This window comes from Punica granatum, chromosome 1, assembly GCF_007655135.1.
Source record: "Punica granatum isolate Tunisia-2019 chromosome 1, ASM765513v2, whole genome shotgun sequence".
Lineage (NCBI taxonomy): Eukaryota > Viridiplantae > Streptophyta > Magnoliopsida > Myrtales > Lythraceae > Punica > Punica granatum.
The window spans coordinates 47,376,975-47,393,973 of record NC_045127.1 but is presented as its reverse complement, the minus strand read 5'-3'; the positions used below and the strand labels follow the sequence as shown (position 1 = coordinate 47,393,973).

The 16,999-nt window shown below is 41.3% G+C and overlaps 2 protein-coding genes and 1 pseudogene across 2 annotated transcripts; all 3 read right to left on the bottom strand.

Moving 5' to 3' along the window:
• Positions 1-219: 219 nt before the first annotated feature.
• Positions 220-2,749, bottom strand: LOC116198420. The gene is made up of 3 exons (XM_031528600.1): positions 1,194-2,749; positions 857-1,072; positions 220-762 (listed from the first exon to the last, which is right to left on the bottom strand). Exons 1-3 carry the CDS (start codon positions 2,526-2,528, stop codon positions 607-609), a joined length of 1,707 nt encoding a protein of 568 aa, XP_031384460.1. The 5' UTR covers positions 2,529-2,749; the 3' UTR covers positions 220-606.
• Positions 2,750-5,208: 2,459 nt separating this feature from the next.
• On the bottom strand, positions 5,209-7,128 carry LOC116192527. The gene is made up of 3 exons (XM_031521100.1): positions 6,086-7,128; positions 5,746-5,973; positions 5,209-5,653 (listed from the first exon to the last, which is right to left on the bottom strand). Exons 1-3 carry the CDS (start codon positions 6,431-6,433, stop codon positions 5,495-5,497), a joined length of 735 nt encoding a protein of 244 aa, XP_031376960.1. The 5' UTR covers positions 6,434-7,128; the 3' UTR covers positions 5,209-5,494.
• Positions 7,129-9,989: 2,861 nt separating this feature from the next.
• Positions 9,990-16,128, bottom strand: LOC116206868 (annotated as a pseudogene).
• Between the last annotated feature and the right edge of the window lie 871 nt (positions 16,129-16,999).

Here is a 16,999-nt window from a genome sequence, read left to right as displayed (position 1 = left end):
GTCTGCTGTTTGAAGTTTGAACATGATGTAGAAGAAGCGGAGCTGATTGATTGATTGAGTGAGGTGCTCTTGACATCATTAATCTGAGTCGCAAGCTGGGTAGACAGCAGAATCCTATCATGGTATTATCGGAAGGCAGGGTTGAGCAGCCTCACTGCCAAAACGGTGACCTCAGAGAAGCTCAGGACAACAGTTCAATAAGAGCCGAATATCGACATGTGAAAAAATAACAGTAATAGTTGTGAATGAAAGACGTGTGATCAAGGGAATTCAACTCAGATCACTTCAGTTTGACAGAAGAGAGGTCAGGCCATTTAGCAGATCCATCCTGATAAAAAATCACCATCGAAAACAGAGATAACAAATTCTCTGTATGTAACAATCCTAAGGATAATTAGGAAAGGGCTAATCCTATGTCTTTTTTACATTGAAAAAAAAAAATCGCCAGCTTCTGCTATAGGCTTAGCTGCTTCATCTTCATCATATTTGTATTTGTTAATATCTTCTTCTGAGCTCGATCCTTCTATACACAAGCTACAGCCATCAGCACAGCAGCGGAAGCAAGCAGACATTACTTAACCCTTTTTGTTTTCTTTCCTTACTCATTCATATTGTGTGCCTGTCTCTCCGTATAGGTCCCCTGTAATCGCTTCCTGTGACTGTTTCAATCTTCAAATCTTCCAACTGATGCGGCCAGGGCCAACAGTCACAGCTCCCTGAAGTTGAACGACCTTGTGTCTCAGCGACCTTCTTGCAGAAGAACTGGTATTCAATCCAAATGAAGTATATATTAAACAATTAACGTTTCATGGTTTTCATATTCAATCTCAAAAATGGAGGAAGAAAATGAGAGTACCTGTAAGAAATCGTCTTCTGACAAACCTGCAATTATGGTTGCAGAAGTAGGATGAGGAGTCAAGAGCAAGCCATTCACTTTAGCTGGGTCAATTGCCAGGGGCAGCATCTTCTCGCTTAGGCTGCGTAACCAAACTCCCAACAATTGTTTTAAGTTGCACGCCAACTTTGCCAACCATCGGTATCTGATGTGAGAGCTGAGTTCAAAAGCGAACCCCTGGGGAAGAACAAAAAATCGAGAGGATGCTTCAGAATAAGAATGAAATAATATATGCAGCGAAATAAACGAGCGAACCCATCTGAGGAAAAATCAATAGATTGAGTATCTGATAGCATACCGGAGTCCAAACATTCAAAGTCATCGGCCTAAATAATTTGCAAGCTGTTGGGAGGAATTCACTCATCAGCTTACAAGACCAACCAGGTTCCACCTGCTGAGAGGAAAGAATTATTAGATGAGCCGCACAGTCATTAGACGGGGTAGTCTTCTTCCGTATGGATGGCAGCATTCCATCTCTTGCATGGAGCTCGAACAATGTAAGCTCTGGAGTCTCAAGATTGATGTCTATCAAATTATGGCAATGCTTGATCACTACGCTCCTAATCAATGGGCTTAAAATTCTGATCCTTCTCAATAGGAAGCAGGACTCAATAGTCAAGTCTTCCAGCACGGGGAACCTCGATAGGAATTCCTCGAACCATTCATCGGAGTTTGATACATTCGCCACCTTTAAGCTCTTGAGATTTGGACTGTGATTCAAAGTAAGCACAAGGGATTCTGCATGTCCAAAGCTGATGTATCGGTAGTGGAAGCTTTCTAGACTCGGGGCTTCTATTTCGACTAGTGTAGTAGGATATGATGTTTCAAGATGCACCCTCTTGATATTATGAGGCCCAGAAACCCTGATTTCCTTCAGGGCCCTGCAGTGTGCAATTGAGAGAAACTCGAGTGAATGGCATGCACTGACAAGCCTCTTGAACATCCGATCATCAATAGAGAAAAGTTCAAGAGTGAGTGATCGCAGATGCTTGAGGTTTATTGAGGCATCGGACGAGGCGGAAAGAGCCAAACCCCCACCCTTCAATTTAAGGGAAATAATAGACGGGGCGGACAGAATCCTTTCTGAAAGCAGGTACGACTGGTCGCCAAGAGATCCATCAATAATGCTTCTCTCTTCGACATTGTTGTCAAGAGCTATGCCTATCCACTTATCTATATGATGGAACCAGCCCCTGGGGCCCTCCGCGAGGCATTCGTCGTGGAATTTGAACATGTCTATCTTCAACTGCTGGTCTTGAAACCTCATCATGGTTTCTTCCACGAGCTCCATCATTATTTCTAGCTTTTTGCCAGTATTCTGGCTGTTCTTGCCGACAAACTCCGTAGTCTGGAAATCGAGGATTGGGAAAGAAGAGCATGCCTGACCCCACGACTTGCACACCAAAGCCGCCTTCACGGCTTCCCGGAAGGGCAAGAAGGAAAGTATGTGTTGGATTAGGGGCTCTGGTAAGCTTGAGAATCCATCATCCACACCAATACCATCATCATCCATCGCTAATAATTTCCTCTGCTTGCCCATTGTTGAAAGGTCACTGTAAATATCAGCAACCAAAGTAATTGCAGTGTTTCTTATGATAGGAGAAATGAAAGAGAAACGAACACATGTATACATATATATAGATATCTATATCTATCTATATTATAAAGAGAAAGATGGTGTAGTGCAATGCTACACCCCCTCTCTATCGAAGAGGATTCGATGCCCGTTGTGAGGCTATTCCTATCATTGGCTATTAGAATTTCTATTGTTTTGCCCTATGCCTTTGGACCTTACTCGTAACCCCAAAAATAAAAAAACCTATCCTAACATGAATGTACAAGAATGCTAATACCCTTAATATGAAAAGCAGTCTCTAGCTAATTATTGCCCTGGACGTGTTTTCTATCTCAAAGTAGAATAACTTTCACTCTAAAACTTCCCCATAGGTAATATCCTCCCTATAGTCTTTTGAAGTCGACCTCTAAAAATGAAAACAATTGAAAATTTGATGCGTGTAACGAGAGTAGTAAGTTTAATCACTCGCGAAACTCTGGTATGTCCAAAGAAAAGAGAAGAACCAGACCAAATTTCTCTCCATCGCCGATCTAACAAGTCAAATATTTCTATAAGCAAAGCTGCAGACAACTACTACAAACATGGTATAAGGAACACCCAGGAGCCCAATTTCATCATCCAAAATCTCTTTTTGACCTACTCAGAGTCTCAGAGAAAAAGCTCTTTCATGATTTGGCTTAACAACCCGCTAGTGATTACCTGAGTACTATGATCAGCGCTTGCGAAGGAACAAACAGGGAATTAAAGAGAGAAGACGAGAGTGGACAGCCGTACAGAACAGAGACGAATAGGGCGGATGAATTGAATAAGGTGGGACAAGGATGAAAGAGACCATCGATCAGCACAGTATGGTTGTTCTTAATTAGATTCGGGAAAAAAAAGTAATCAACTAGGCATTAAGTTTGGGGGTTTTCCGCATTAAGCCCATAATGTTTATTTATATTTGTTAACGAAGCCATAACAACGTTTCAAAAAAATCATTTCGATGTGCACCCCGACATCTAGAGTCCAATGGACCAATCCACTTCTAACAGGGTCGGTCCACTGTACGCTGAACATGGCCGGTACAATGGACTATTACACTTCGAACTGGATCATTCCGCTAAAGAGTAAAATACACCCAGCGTATAGTACATGGATTTTCTCCATTCATAAAACCCAAAATTGTGACGCGGGGAATAAGCGCTGAATCGTATACAAACAAAGGAGGCCTTATCAAAAGATTTTATTATTTTAAATTTCTAAATTTGTTAAATTGAAATAATATTAAAGAAAATCAGAGTTGGCCCAATTCAAAGGTTTTCCAAAAAGTAGTGGCCTTATCACACACACATAAATATAATGTTACGGCCTTAATGTGCTAAACCCCCAAACGTAATGTTCCATTTGGTACTTTTCCCATTTTATTATTGTCTTTACGTCGGAGAGCTTGACCACTTTTTTCATGTAGGAAATTATTAATGTGGACCTGGGCATCACAGATACTCTGATCCTCATCAATTTGTATGTATCGACTTCCAACTGTGTCCTTTTTATACCGTGTGTAGTTGATGAAAGCCATCAGTCTCCTTGATCATATAATCGGTAGAAGTAGGATCTCATCTCTCTCGGGTTGTGACCATGCCTGCTGATCTTAGCCCAAATAGCTAGCTTGCCTTGATGGCCTGGTCTCCCTCAGCTTATCATAGGCACTAATGTGCATATTCACTGTTGTTTCATTCCGTTTACAGTCACGAGTCTATAGATAGGTCGTCCTGTGGCTGATTAGTTCATAAGTTTATAGAATGTGATTTAGTGAGACCGGTACTCGGTGCCAGAAACCTATCAAAAGATTAGTGAGGATGGCGTGCTGCCCCCAAGAAAAGACGGTGTACCCAGGGGCTGGCACTTGACCTCCAACAAAACCGCCGAGAAAAACTGTCTGGCCGCCAAGAAATAACACATGGTTTGCTGACGGGTACTTCCGAGGCCCCAGGAAAACTGTTATTTTCCCAAGGAACTATTCAATTGACATACTAAGAGTCGTGCCCAAGTTCCTGAGGAAAGGAACTAATTTCAGTAGCCTGTGCCCGAGGACCCCATTTGACGGAATCTCCATGCTGGGTGGCTTCTGCGTGGCGCAAGCAATCTCGTTATCGTTCGGAGCTCTTGGAGTGATCAGCGTGATTGCTGCAGTGTTCTGTGTTCTCCTCACATAGTACAGGACGAGTTTTTATTGTGGCAGGCAGAGAGTGACTTTTCAAGTCTCTCTCCTGAACAACTTCAGTGTGGGATTCACTTATGCACTGCTTATTTATACGTGCGTTTAAGCTAGCTAGCTAGGTGATGATCATACGTATCATTATATATTTTGTGGATTATATGTAACTGTTGGCAATACTTTTCTTGTATGTAATATTTTAGGAATAGAAACTCCGCTGCAAAAATTTGGCATCCGATGTCTTCCTCCAACTTCTTGCTACATTTCTTCCATCGAGACAATCCTGGTTTATGGATTTTGCGGCCCCTGTCTGCTGTTTGAAGTTTCAAAATGATGGGCTGATTTATTGAGGTGGTCTTGAGATCATTAATTGATCAGAGTCACAAGCTGGGTAGACAGCAGAATCCTGTTACAATAAACTGCCTCCAGCGCCAAAACACGACATCTGAGAAACTTAGGACATCAGGCTGGTGTGAGCCCAATATGGACAGGTAACCAAATAACAACAGTGGTTGTGAACATAACAATTGCGATTAATTGAGTGAATTCAACACAAACCAAGTTTGACAAAGGAAAAGTCGGGCCATTTAGGATCCGTCCTAAGACGAAAGATCACCACCAAAACAAGAGATATAACGAATTCCCAGTATGAAACAATCCTAAGGTTAATCAAATTTAATAAATAATCAAATAAGAAAAGAGATCTCAAGATGAAAAGAGCTTATTGTTAATCTCTCCTAGCGCAATGCTTCTATACCCACCCATAGCCGTAGGCATGGCGATGGAAGCAAGCAGACATTACATTCCCATTTATTTTCTTTCCTTACTTGATCCATATTGTGTGTCTGTCTCCACATATAGGTCCTCTATAATCGCTTCCCTTGATCGTTTCAATCTTGAAATGCTCCAATCGATGCGGCCAACAGCCGCAGCACCCTGAAGTTGAATGACCTTGTCTTTCGGCAACCTTCTCGCAGCAGAACTGTCGTTCAATCCAAAATGAAGCATATGTAAAGTTAACATTTTGGGTTTTCAAGTACAATCTCAAAGAATGGGGGAAGGAAATTAGTGTACCTGTACGAAATCATCCCCTAACAAAGCTGCAACTTCGGCTACAGAAGTAGGTTGAGGAGTCCAGAGCAAGCCATTCATTTTAGCTGGGTCAATTGCCAGGGGCAGCATCTTCTTGCTTAGCCTGCCTAACATGGCCTCATAACGAGTGTGCGATAATTGGTCCGAACTGCATGCCAGTGTAGCCAACCATTCGTATCCGATGTCAAACTGGAGCCCAAAATCTAAATCCTGGAGGAACAAAAAACAAGGGGATGCTATCAGAGCAAGAATGGAAGAAAAGATGCAGCGAATTAAACCAAGGAACCAAAAGGTCAAATAGATTCCGTATTTGATAGCATACCGGAGTCCGTATGTTCAAAGTTAGAGGCCTATAGAATTTGCATGACCTGGATAGGAATTCCCTCATCTTACAAGGCCAACCAGGTTCCACCTGCCCAGAGGAATGAATTTCTAGATCAGCCTCACAGTCGTTACACAGAGGATTCTCATTACATGGAGGATTCTCCATCCATATGGATGGCAGCATTCCATCTCTTGCCTGTAGCTCGAACCACATTAGCTCTGGATTGTCAAGATTGATGTCTATGAATTTATAGCAGCACTTGATTGCTTTGCTCTTAACCAAGGGGCTAGAAATTCTGATCCTTCTCAATAAGGAGCAGGAGTCAATGGTCAAGTCTTGCAGCATTGGAAACCTGGATAGGAATTCCTCGAACCATTCACGCTGTACCGGTGGTGGAAGCTTTCTAGACTTGGGGCTTCTATTTTGACTAGTCTAGTACCTTAAGATGTTTGAAGATGCACCCTCTTGATATTACGAGGACTGGAAACCCTGATTTCCGTCAGGCCCCTGCACTATGTAATTAAGAGAAACTCAGGGGAATGGCATGCACTCATGGGTCTCCTGAACATCTGATCAAGAGTGAGCGACAGCAGATGTTCATTGATGCATCGGATGAGGATGAAAGAACCAAACTCCCACCCATTAATTTAAGGGAAATAATAGACAGGAAAAGAGAGAATCCTTTCTGAAATTAAAGTATGGGCGGATTTATTTGTTGACAATGCTTATCTCTTGGACGTTGTTGTCAAGAGCGATGCCCATCCACTTATCTATTCGTGCAACCAACCCCTGTGGGCCTTTGCAAGGCATTCGTCGTGGAATCTAAACTCGTCTATCTTCAACCGTTGCTCTTGAAACTTCTTCATGGTCTCTTCGACGAACTCGGTCATTCTTTCTAGCCTTTTTGTCAGTTCTTTTATTCTAAGAACAAACAAACTCTCTTTGTATAATCCTCACAGAAAATCAGCAGAACTCGGTTGAGAAGAGGAAAGAGTCCAGATGAGAGAAAAAGGAAATGACTTCAGCTTCTCACTAATGTGAATGTTTTTAGTTACATACCCAAAGACACTAGTTGAAAACTTAAACAAAGGAAGACAGTAACTGCACCTCACGTGCAGAAATAGAATACCTAAACAAATGCTAACAAATCCCTTCAAACCAGCAAGTTAGGAAAACAAACAACTACTAACACATGACTAACCAATCAACTAACACAAGTAGAATAATGTAACAGCTCTGATGCAATCCATCTAATGCAACTCCAGCACTCCTCCTTGGATCAATGGTTGTTGCACACACCAATCTTCTCCCTTAGAAACTCAAATCTCTCAACATGAAAGGACTTAGTAAAGATATCTGCAAGTTGATCATCAATTCTGCATCACCATTTTGCTGCATTTGTCTAAGAAAATAGTACTTCACCTTAAAGTGCTTAGTCCTTCCATGAAAAATAGGATTATGAGAGATTGCTAAAGTGGCTTGATTGTTCGCGTACACTTGAGTTCCTTCCTTTGAGCTTAAATGCAGATCCTGCATCAGCTTCCTTAGCCAAAGTGCTTGATTTGCTGCTGCTGCTTTAAACTCAGCTTCAACAGTAGATTGACCAACAGTTTCCTGCTTATTTGAACACCAGGAAAAGCAAGCTGAACCAAGACTAAAGCAAATATCTAGAAGTGCTCTTCATGTCATCTGCACATCCTGCCCAATCACTATCTGAAAACCAATAGCTTAAACTCCTTATTCTTCTTGAACTTGATTCCATAAGAAGATGTCCCTTTCAGATATCTCAGAACCCTCTTTGCAGTTGTCATGTGAGATTCTTTTGCACAATTTAAGAATCTCGACGAACACTCACCACATAAAGAATGTTTGGTCTGATTATTGTTAAGTACATGTGACAACCGACCAAACTCCTGGGTTTCAGTGTTGAGCTCGATTGAAATTTGAGAATTCTTGGTTTCGTGGGTCTGGGTCAATAAAAGTTCTTTGAGGAAAAGGGGATTGTCTCATCCGAATGTATGTATGAGATGAAGGGCAAACATTTGATTTTTCATTATCTCCATCAATTTGTTCAAATTTGTTAGATATAAATGTTTGTAGTTTTTCATAATGCTAGTCGTAAGTTTGGGTTCCTAAATTTGTTTTTTTTGCTGATCCATGTCCGTAAAAGTTCTTAGTAGAGGATGGGATTGTCTCATCCGAATGTATGTATGAGATGAAGGGCAAAGATTTGATTTTTCATGATCTCCATCAATTTGTTCAAATTTATTAGATATAAATGTGAGTAGTTTTTCATATACTTTTTTCACATATATAATATATAATATAATGGTCGTCATAAGTTTGGGTTCCTAAATTTGTGTTCCTTGCTGATCCATGTCAGTCGAAAGTTCTTTGTGGAAGAGGGGATTGTCTCATCCGAATGTATGTTTGAGATGAGAAGGAAATATTTGAAATTTTCATTATCTCCATCAATTTGTTCGTGAGTAGTTTTTCATATGCTTTTTTCATATAATATAATGCTAGTCATAAGTGATTTTGTCATATATAGTTGGGTTCCTAAATTTGTATTTCTTCGATAATCCATGTTAGCAAAGTTTTTTAACACTCATGATTACAACTCTCTGTCGTGGGGTACAATTTCGAGAGAATCCTTTCACAATCTAACTAATGTATATTGTTTGTTTTATTCCAACCCATGTTTTTGTAATGCAGAACTCGAAAATATGGGACCGAAGTCCACTAAAGGTGACATGCTGAAACTTCCACCGAATGCTACCATTGAAGACGGTGTGACAGTGCAGAAGATTATTTCTTATTTATATGGAAGTTTCAAAGCAAGCAGTCAGAAAGAGACCGACAACGAAAAAGCAGCCCAATACTTCGTTCGGGTTTCGATGCGATGCTTCGTTGCCAGGACTTCCTTGAAGATTTACGGCGCTGTCGAGACGAACTCAGGAAGACTGAGACTGAACCGGGGCAAGCAGAAGGTGAGAGGGAGAATCTGAAGAAGGAGATTCGAAAGGCACAGGCTGAGAATGAAAATCTGAAGAAGAAGATTCAACAGGCAGAGGCCGAAAAGGAGAATTTGCAGAAGGAGAATCAACAGGCAAATGCTGAGAAGAAGAATCTGCAAACACTGATTCAACAGGTAGAGGCTGAGAGATGAATCTGAAGGAGGAGAACGAAGGACTGAAGAAGAATGCGCAAATGGGGAGCGAACTCTTGCTGGAGTTGGATGCTTCCCTGATGCGAGCGAAAACCGACCTTGAGAAAAAATGGAAAAGGGTAGTTGATGAAAACAGTGAATGCCTGAATTCCATGTGGGAGAAGGTCTTCGACAAATATCCTTAAGATCTGCGGAGGGGTCTTCAAAGGAAATATGCACAGCAGTATTAGGCCCAACCATGAAGAGCAGTAGCAGGTTCAGCCGTGGAGGTTTCTCTTGATACCCTGTAATGCAGTAACTTTGCTTGTGTATTTGTGGACCAGCAAACCACTGCACGACAAGGCATGCAATGATAACATTCTGTTATGTTGGTACAAACTAAGGAAACCACAGTGGAGAAGAGTATTCATCTTATGTTTACAATAATTGCAATTCACTTATCTTATGGTTTTTTGGGAATGAAAATGGGCATAGATCAAGAAAATGGATTACCTTCTGCTGAAGAGATGAGGACACGGAGTTCTCTTTTTTCTCTGCCAGTTATTGCTCGAGCTCCCTTATGGAATTGCAGGGTACAGAATCATAATAAGAAGTGTCAGAGAGAACATGAGAGATCATTGAGGTGCTTCAAGCATGATAATTGATTGTGGATAAAAGACCTTTTCTTGTTAGGACTTGGGAATGATGCTCGGATTCCTGCAGTTGCTCTCTGAGTTTTGTCTTCGAGATTTTTCACCTGGTTAAAAACAAAAGAAGTATAATACTAAGTTTATGTTTTTGATGATAACACCACAACTGAAGGACCACTTTGCTCACCTTCTGTTGCTGTGACAGACTCTGAAAGGTCTCAATCACGATCTCTAATTGTGAAGAAAAAAAACTTCCCCCCATAAAGAAGTGATGGTCCCTGACCTCTTTCTGAAGAGTGGAGCAAACTTCTTCCTTTCCCTTCAGTGTGTCTAAAAGTCGCGAGGCCTGTCACGCTGACTGGCTGTGCAAGGAGGTCTAAAATTCTAGATGATCTTCTTGCTCTTTGATTTTCTCCAGCAAGTTTTTCTAAACTTGGTCCCGGTTTTTCGCCTTACTCTCCAGGTTTTGGATGTTGAATCTAACTTCCCTAGAGATTCATCATTGGATCTGGACTGCTGCCTGCTTTCTCGAGCTACACAGGGGCAGGGTATAATGTTATTGTTATTCAAATTATCAATGATAACTGGATACAAGCGCAGTTTCACTATACCATTGTTTTCATCTTCTGAAGCTCACTGGGGGCGATTTGCTTCTGAGCAGGACCCAATTCAATACCTGGAGCCCACATGGCAAAACTCAATAATGTCTCGCCCAAATCAGTGGCTGAGGGACCAATTTGCTAACTAACATCACACTTTTCGAGTCACCACCTGTGAAAGCAATAGATCTCAGCAAATTAGGCTACTCACGAACTTCATTTTATATGGCCAAAGATCTGACAAGATTTGGGGCGGCATTTTGATTTACCCAGAGAATATTGAAGCAGATGTGTCAGTTTCGAGTTTCTGTATGGGATATGACTGCTTGTATTTGCTAAAGCAGAAATTACATCTCCAAGGGCTGAAAGGGATCGATTGATATTCTGAGCTTCCTTCAGTCTCTCACCCTGCACATCAGTTTCTCCAAGCCTCTCCTGGCCTGCCAAGTCCACGAGCCATAGCTTGCTGCTAGTGCACTACCCAGTTATCATGTTTCTCGATCTCACCGTTATACATAGCATACTGAAAAACAAGGAAGAGTCAGATTATTTTTCGGTAAAAGATCAAATGAGAAAGAATGTTAGAAGTAAAAGTTTTGTGCCAGTGAGATCGACTAGTATGCTCGCGACATTATTTGACCCAACAGCCCTAGCATAGATTCCTGCTTGAAGTACATCCCATACTTCCTTGATGTTCTCAACTTTGGCCTCTACAATCCCAAGGACGTCGTGAAATCCTTGAGACGCTTATTTAATCTCCAACCTGGGAAAAACAATCATAAGCCTGCTTAAATCAAAGTCAAATAAATTTTGAGACCAAATAACAGAGAGTAAACGGGATTTAGTTTACTTTTTTGATGCTGATGATGTTGCCAAGAGGTCTCGTGTCTGCTCATTGTAGGACTCAAGGACGCTAACTGATATGCTGTAAGTGAATGTTTCGATCCTTTCCTTGGCTGTTCCAAAGAGTTGTCCAAGGGTCCTGTAGTTTACTCCACGGTTGTGTTCTGTGCCTTCCAACGTAAATGTCTTCCCAGTTCTCGTCTGGCCATAAGAAAAGATACAGACGTTGTAACCATCCACACAGAGAATATACCAGTGGTGAAGCATCTGCAAACACATCAACTGCTGGAAAAGAGAAGAAAGAATGGCCATATAAGACTCATAATGAAATAATGGAATCGCAATGTTAATTATTTTCTCTAGTTAGGGAAGAGAATAGTACCTTGATCATCTTTCAGTGTAAAGAGTCTAAAGACCCTGTCGAATTTACAGGTCTTCCAAGTGGAGCAGCCTGTGAGGATCCCTAGATCTCCATCTTTTGCAAATTTGAAGTCCGTAGCTGCCGGACAACCAGCCGATACCTCTTCCTTGCTTAATGGACAACAACATTAGCTACCAGGATTTCTATAACACCATGCTCGAGAGAAACAAAAGTCACATTTGCATGGATAACAAATCAAGCAGAATACGTCTTGCACATTAAGGAAATGATGAGTATAAATGACTGAAATGCATCTAAAAGGGTTAAAACATCTACAAAAGAAAACAAATTTGTTCATCTAAAAGGAAACTGAAAAAAAAAATACATAACCCACAATACTGAATCACATTCCATTTTATCCAGAATTACAAATTATATAGGGAACATGCCTTTTGTTTCCTGAAGTCGGTTGAAGAGCTTCCTTCTCTTTGTTTGCTCTTCACTGTACTTCATTTTGAGATCTTCACACTGGACAAATCTAAAGCATGATGAACTTAGCCATGAAATCCAATAACAGAGTTATATAGCCATGAGTAAGTGTACCAAGAGAGCAATTCTCCCAAACATACCCAATTCTTGGACTCCAGAAACTGTGTTATTCAACTCGGGAATTGAATCCACGCATCCATGTGCTTCATGAGAAAGCTGAGAATGCTCCCTTTTGATTGTCTACATGACAATTAAGTTCTGGTGAGAAGCTCGAGTGCTATGAGAAGGGTATCAAAATTTGCGTCAAACTTAATGACTGCTACCTTCAATTCACAAATTTTTGTTGCCCGGAATTGTTTATCATGCTCACACTTGGTAGACACCCTCTTCCAGGGCTTGCTCTTCAGTGACAAACGAGGTGACAGGTCGATAATGCCTCTAGACTTATATATTATTATTTGTTCCTCGCAATACTGATCAAGGGATGAACAAGTGAAAATACAAAACAAATATAAGATGGCAGAAATGATCAAAATTGGCCCCAATATTGACCAACCATCGGCAATATCAAGGAAATTTAACGTCCATCTAGACATTAAACACCTGCACTGAAGTTACACCCTAGCTCACGAAATGGCCAACCTTAATGACCCATCTAGGACGCAAGAACTAAAAGGGAATTTATGCCACAAATTTATGTGATGTACAAATATATGTGAGACTGTTAAAACAGCAAAACCAGCTATTTCACTCTCTTCGAAATGGAATCGGATAAAATAAATAAATAAAATAAAATAAACACTCTGTAAGCTCTCCTAGATTGCGCTTCTCGAATGTTCTGTTGTCAAGGTCCATTCTCCAACTGATTATTAGGTGGAACGAGCGTGACATCCAAGCCTCATGACAGTCATACGTCTTCCGCTTGGAAAGCACAGAAAACTGTTTAATGTCCCTCCCCATGCTCGGCTGTAAATATCTTCTGCAAGCATAAAGAATCAGTCAAGACCATATTCCAAAAACTTATGGAAAGAACCACTTCTTAAAGAGCTAAGATTGACCCGATCTGCGGGAACGTCTACTTCAGCTATACGGTCATCACACTTGACATAATCCTCTGCTTCTTAAGGACCGTGCAGCAAAATCATCGAGCCCATTATCATGATTATGCAGTTCAAACGAATAGATATTTGATAACTGGATCATGTAATCATGAGTGTAACAGCACATACAGTCAAATTTAAAGCCTAAATGATAGTACGTTTCAAAAGGTATAACCCATGTGACAAATGGGCCTGTTCGCACCAGCTCCATGGGGTCAATTTGTGCACTGGCTTAATTTAATTCTGAGCTGCTGCTTCTGGCAGAACAAGCCAGTTCGGTTTTGACTTTGAAGATTATTAACGGAAACATTCTGATCAGTTCGAATATCTCTCCTCCAAATGATTCAGCTGTCGTACCAAACGATTCTTGAGGAGATTCTACTTCAGATAAATCCTCAAATCATGTAAATAGAATAGGCAGTTAGCATAGCATCATTCTCTCTTATTCTCTAATTACTTGTATATATACTGATGTACAACACTCACAGCAATTAACGTGAAATTATTCACCAAACTCTTTCTCTCGAACTTTCATTCGGTGTCAGAGCATCTAGGGTTCTAAGACCTCTCCCATGGCCGATCAGAACACTCACTTGGCTTTCCCTTTCCCTACTACGATTAATGTAGCTAACTTTGTCACTCTTAGACTTACAAAAAACAATTACTTGTTATGGGAGACACAAGTAAACGTCTCTAGTTGAGAGCCAGGACCTGCTTGGTTCCCTGAACGGAGATACAGTCCCACCTGCGAAGATGGTGCAACGGGATGGAGCTGAAGTCAAGAACCCAAACTATACTTCTTGAGTACGTACCGATCGACTGGTAAAATCATGGATTATTGGCACACTGTCGGAAGAAGTTCTTGGCCATGCTGTTGGATTGACCGCTGCAGCTGAAGTATGGCGGGCCCTCACCACTCACTTCAAACAAAGTTCGGTTGTTAGCGAATTCGACCTTTTGACGCAGCTACAGCATATCAGGAAAGAGTCTAATCTTGCTCTTTACCTAAGCGACTTTAAATCCATTTGTGACCAGTTGAAGGCAATTGGTAAACCAGTGGATGACAACTAGGGAAAGAACACATACGCATCTTTCCATCTCTCTTTTCTCTCCTCTTCTTTGGCGGCAAGGAAGAGAGTTAGGGAAGCTACTGAGAATGGAGGAAAACAGAGCTCAAAAGAAAAGGAAAAGAAGGAGAGCAAGGAGGAGAACTCGAGCTCAAGTCGAGACATCGACTTCTTAGAGTTTTTCATCACCTCTTCATCAGTCTTCTCTCTCCTCTGGAATGATGTCTTTTGTTGAGTCGATGAACTCCATAGCCATGAGCTAACTCTTATTCTAGAGTATCGATGGAGCTCGATGTTGAACTAACTTCATGAAACTCTCTCGATCATATTGTTGAATGAATATATGTGCTTATTTGATCCCATTCTTAATGCTTGTGATTGTTTTGCCATCAATTACATTAACCCAATAATCTTAGCAAACTCGACGGAGTAAGCTACGGTTTAGGTAGGGAATGGAATAGCGTTTGTTTGACTTGATTAGTTGATAGTTGGGTTGTTTCGCGGGTACCGATAGTAGAGGTGGCAATTTGTATCGTGTCGTGTTTATACGTGTCGTGTCTAAACGGGTTCGTGTCATTGAAGTCATAACCCGTACACGACACGTTTATTAAACGGGTCAGGTTTTGGAAACCCATACACGACACGTTTATATCCGTGTCAACCCGTTTAGACACGTTTAAACCTGTTTATCGAAACGTGTCATAATAGGTACATATGTCCATGCACGACATGATTATAACCGGTTATCCGAACACGTTAACACGACCCATTCGTCCAATCAATCCATATTTACAGTTGCATCGGAGAAGAAGAAAATCAAAGACACGAAATGGAAGGAGAGGAATCGACAACTCCAAGACGACAAATCCACGATGAATTGCAAAGGGTTCAATGCTCTTTGATGGAGAAGCGACAGGGGACGAAAGGAATCTGCGAGATGATTGTGAATGGAGAGGGAAGGAAAGAGCTTGTACAGTACCTGTAACCCTATGATCCGCTGATGATTATCACTCGGAGAGAGGACCGAGGACCGAGCTGACGTCGCTTCGTTTGAGGTCGGAGAGAGGGCTCGAGTCGTGGGTCGCGGTCGCGGAGTAAAGGTCGCAGGATCGAGATCGATCGGAACGGCGGAAGGATTCAGGACCGTGGACGATGGAACGGTGGACGCTTGACTTAGGGCCTCAGGGTGGAGGCGGAACTGAAGGAGGAAGGGTTACTGAATACTGATTACAGGAAGGCAAGGACAATCGAAGGAGGAAATTTCAAAATTAGGGTTAGTGGAAGGGTATTTTGGTAAATTCAATTAAATAAAAGGGTTAACGGGTTACACGATTAAATAACACGATTAAACACGTCTAAATAAACAGGTTTAATCGTGTATAATCGGGTTACACGGGTTCAACCCGTTAAGACACGCTTATTAATCGTATCTAAACGGGTTGAACCCGTTTAGACCGAATATCAAAAAACCCGAACCCGAACCCGTTTAACTTCGTGTCGTATCCATGTCGTGTCAAATATTGCCGGCCCTAACCGATAGAAATATACGTGCTTGCCTTAGGCACCCATGATCGAGATTGGAACTTGATGAGTTTATTTAGAGTTTGAGTCTCAATAGAAACTTTGTTTGAATAGATATGTCCCCTAGGCAAATCGAAAGATACCTAGGAGAGAACTCCGAAATCTCGGGGTAATACATCCGGTCATTCAAGACTATGCGAAGGAGAGCATGAGTGAAGTTAAAGATAACATAGAGGGAAATCGAGACCCTAGGCTTCCTCATCATCGGTTATCTTTAGTCGAATTAGACACTATCGTGTTAGTTACTTCGTTGTCTTTAATGTTACATCTCATATCGATTGGTTTGACTATTATTGAGGTGTGATAATTTTAGTGATTAGTAAAATTATTGAATCAATTCCTCGTGGGAACGATACATAACTCATCCCTTTATTACTTGCACAACCCCCTATACTTGCGGGAGACAACAGAAGGACAGAATTTCAAACCTCTTGATTGACAGCATAGCGATCATATGAAGTGATAGACATATATCTTGACACTCCATAGACAACGTGGTTCAAGAAGCTCCAGGCAAGAGAGGGGGTGCTCCATCCACATGGACGGAGAATCCTCGACGTAACGGCTGTGAGGCGGATCTAGGAATTCATTCGTCTCAGCAGGGTGGAACCTGGTTGGCCTTGTAAAATGAGGGAATTCCTCTCCAGGTCATGTAAATTCCTTATGCCTCTGACTTGGAACATACAGACTCCGCTATATGGGAATCGTTTCGACATTCCGGTCCCCCGGTTTATTCACTACGTCTCTTCTTTGATTCTTGTTCTGATAGCAAGAACATGGATTCAAGTAAGGAAAGAAATGAAATAACTGAAGAAAGAAACCTATGCTATGATGAAGATGAATCAGCTAAGAGTGAAAGATGGCGATTTTACCTTTTGGTTTTTAATCTCTAATGTCAAAAAAACATGCCATTAACCCTTTTTCTAAGTTAACCTATGGATTAATTCACACTGGGACTCATGTTATCTCTGTTTTCGATGGTGATTTTTTTATCAGGAAGGATCAGCTAAATGGCCCGACCTCTCCTGTCAAAAACTAAAGTGGTCTGCGTTGAATTCCCTCAACAGCACGTT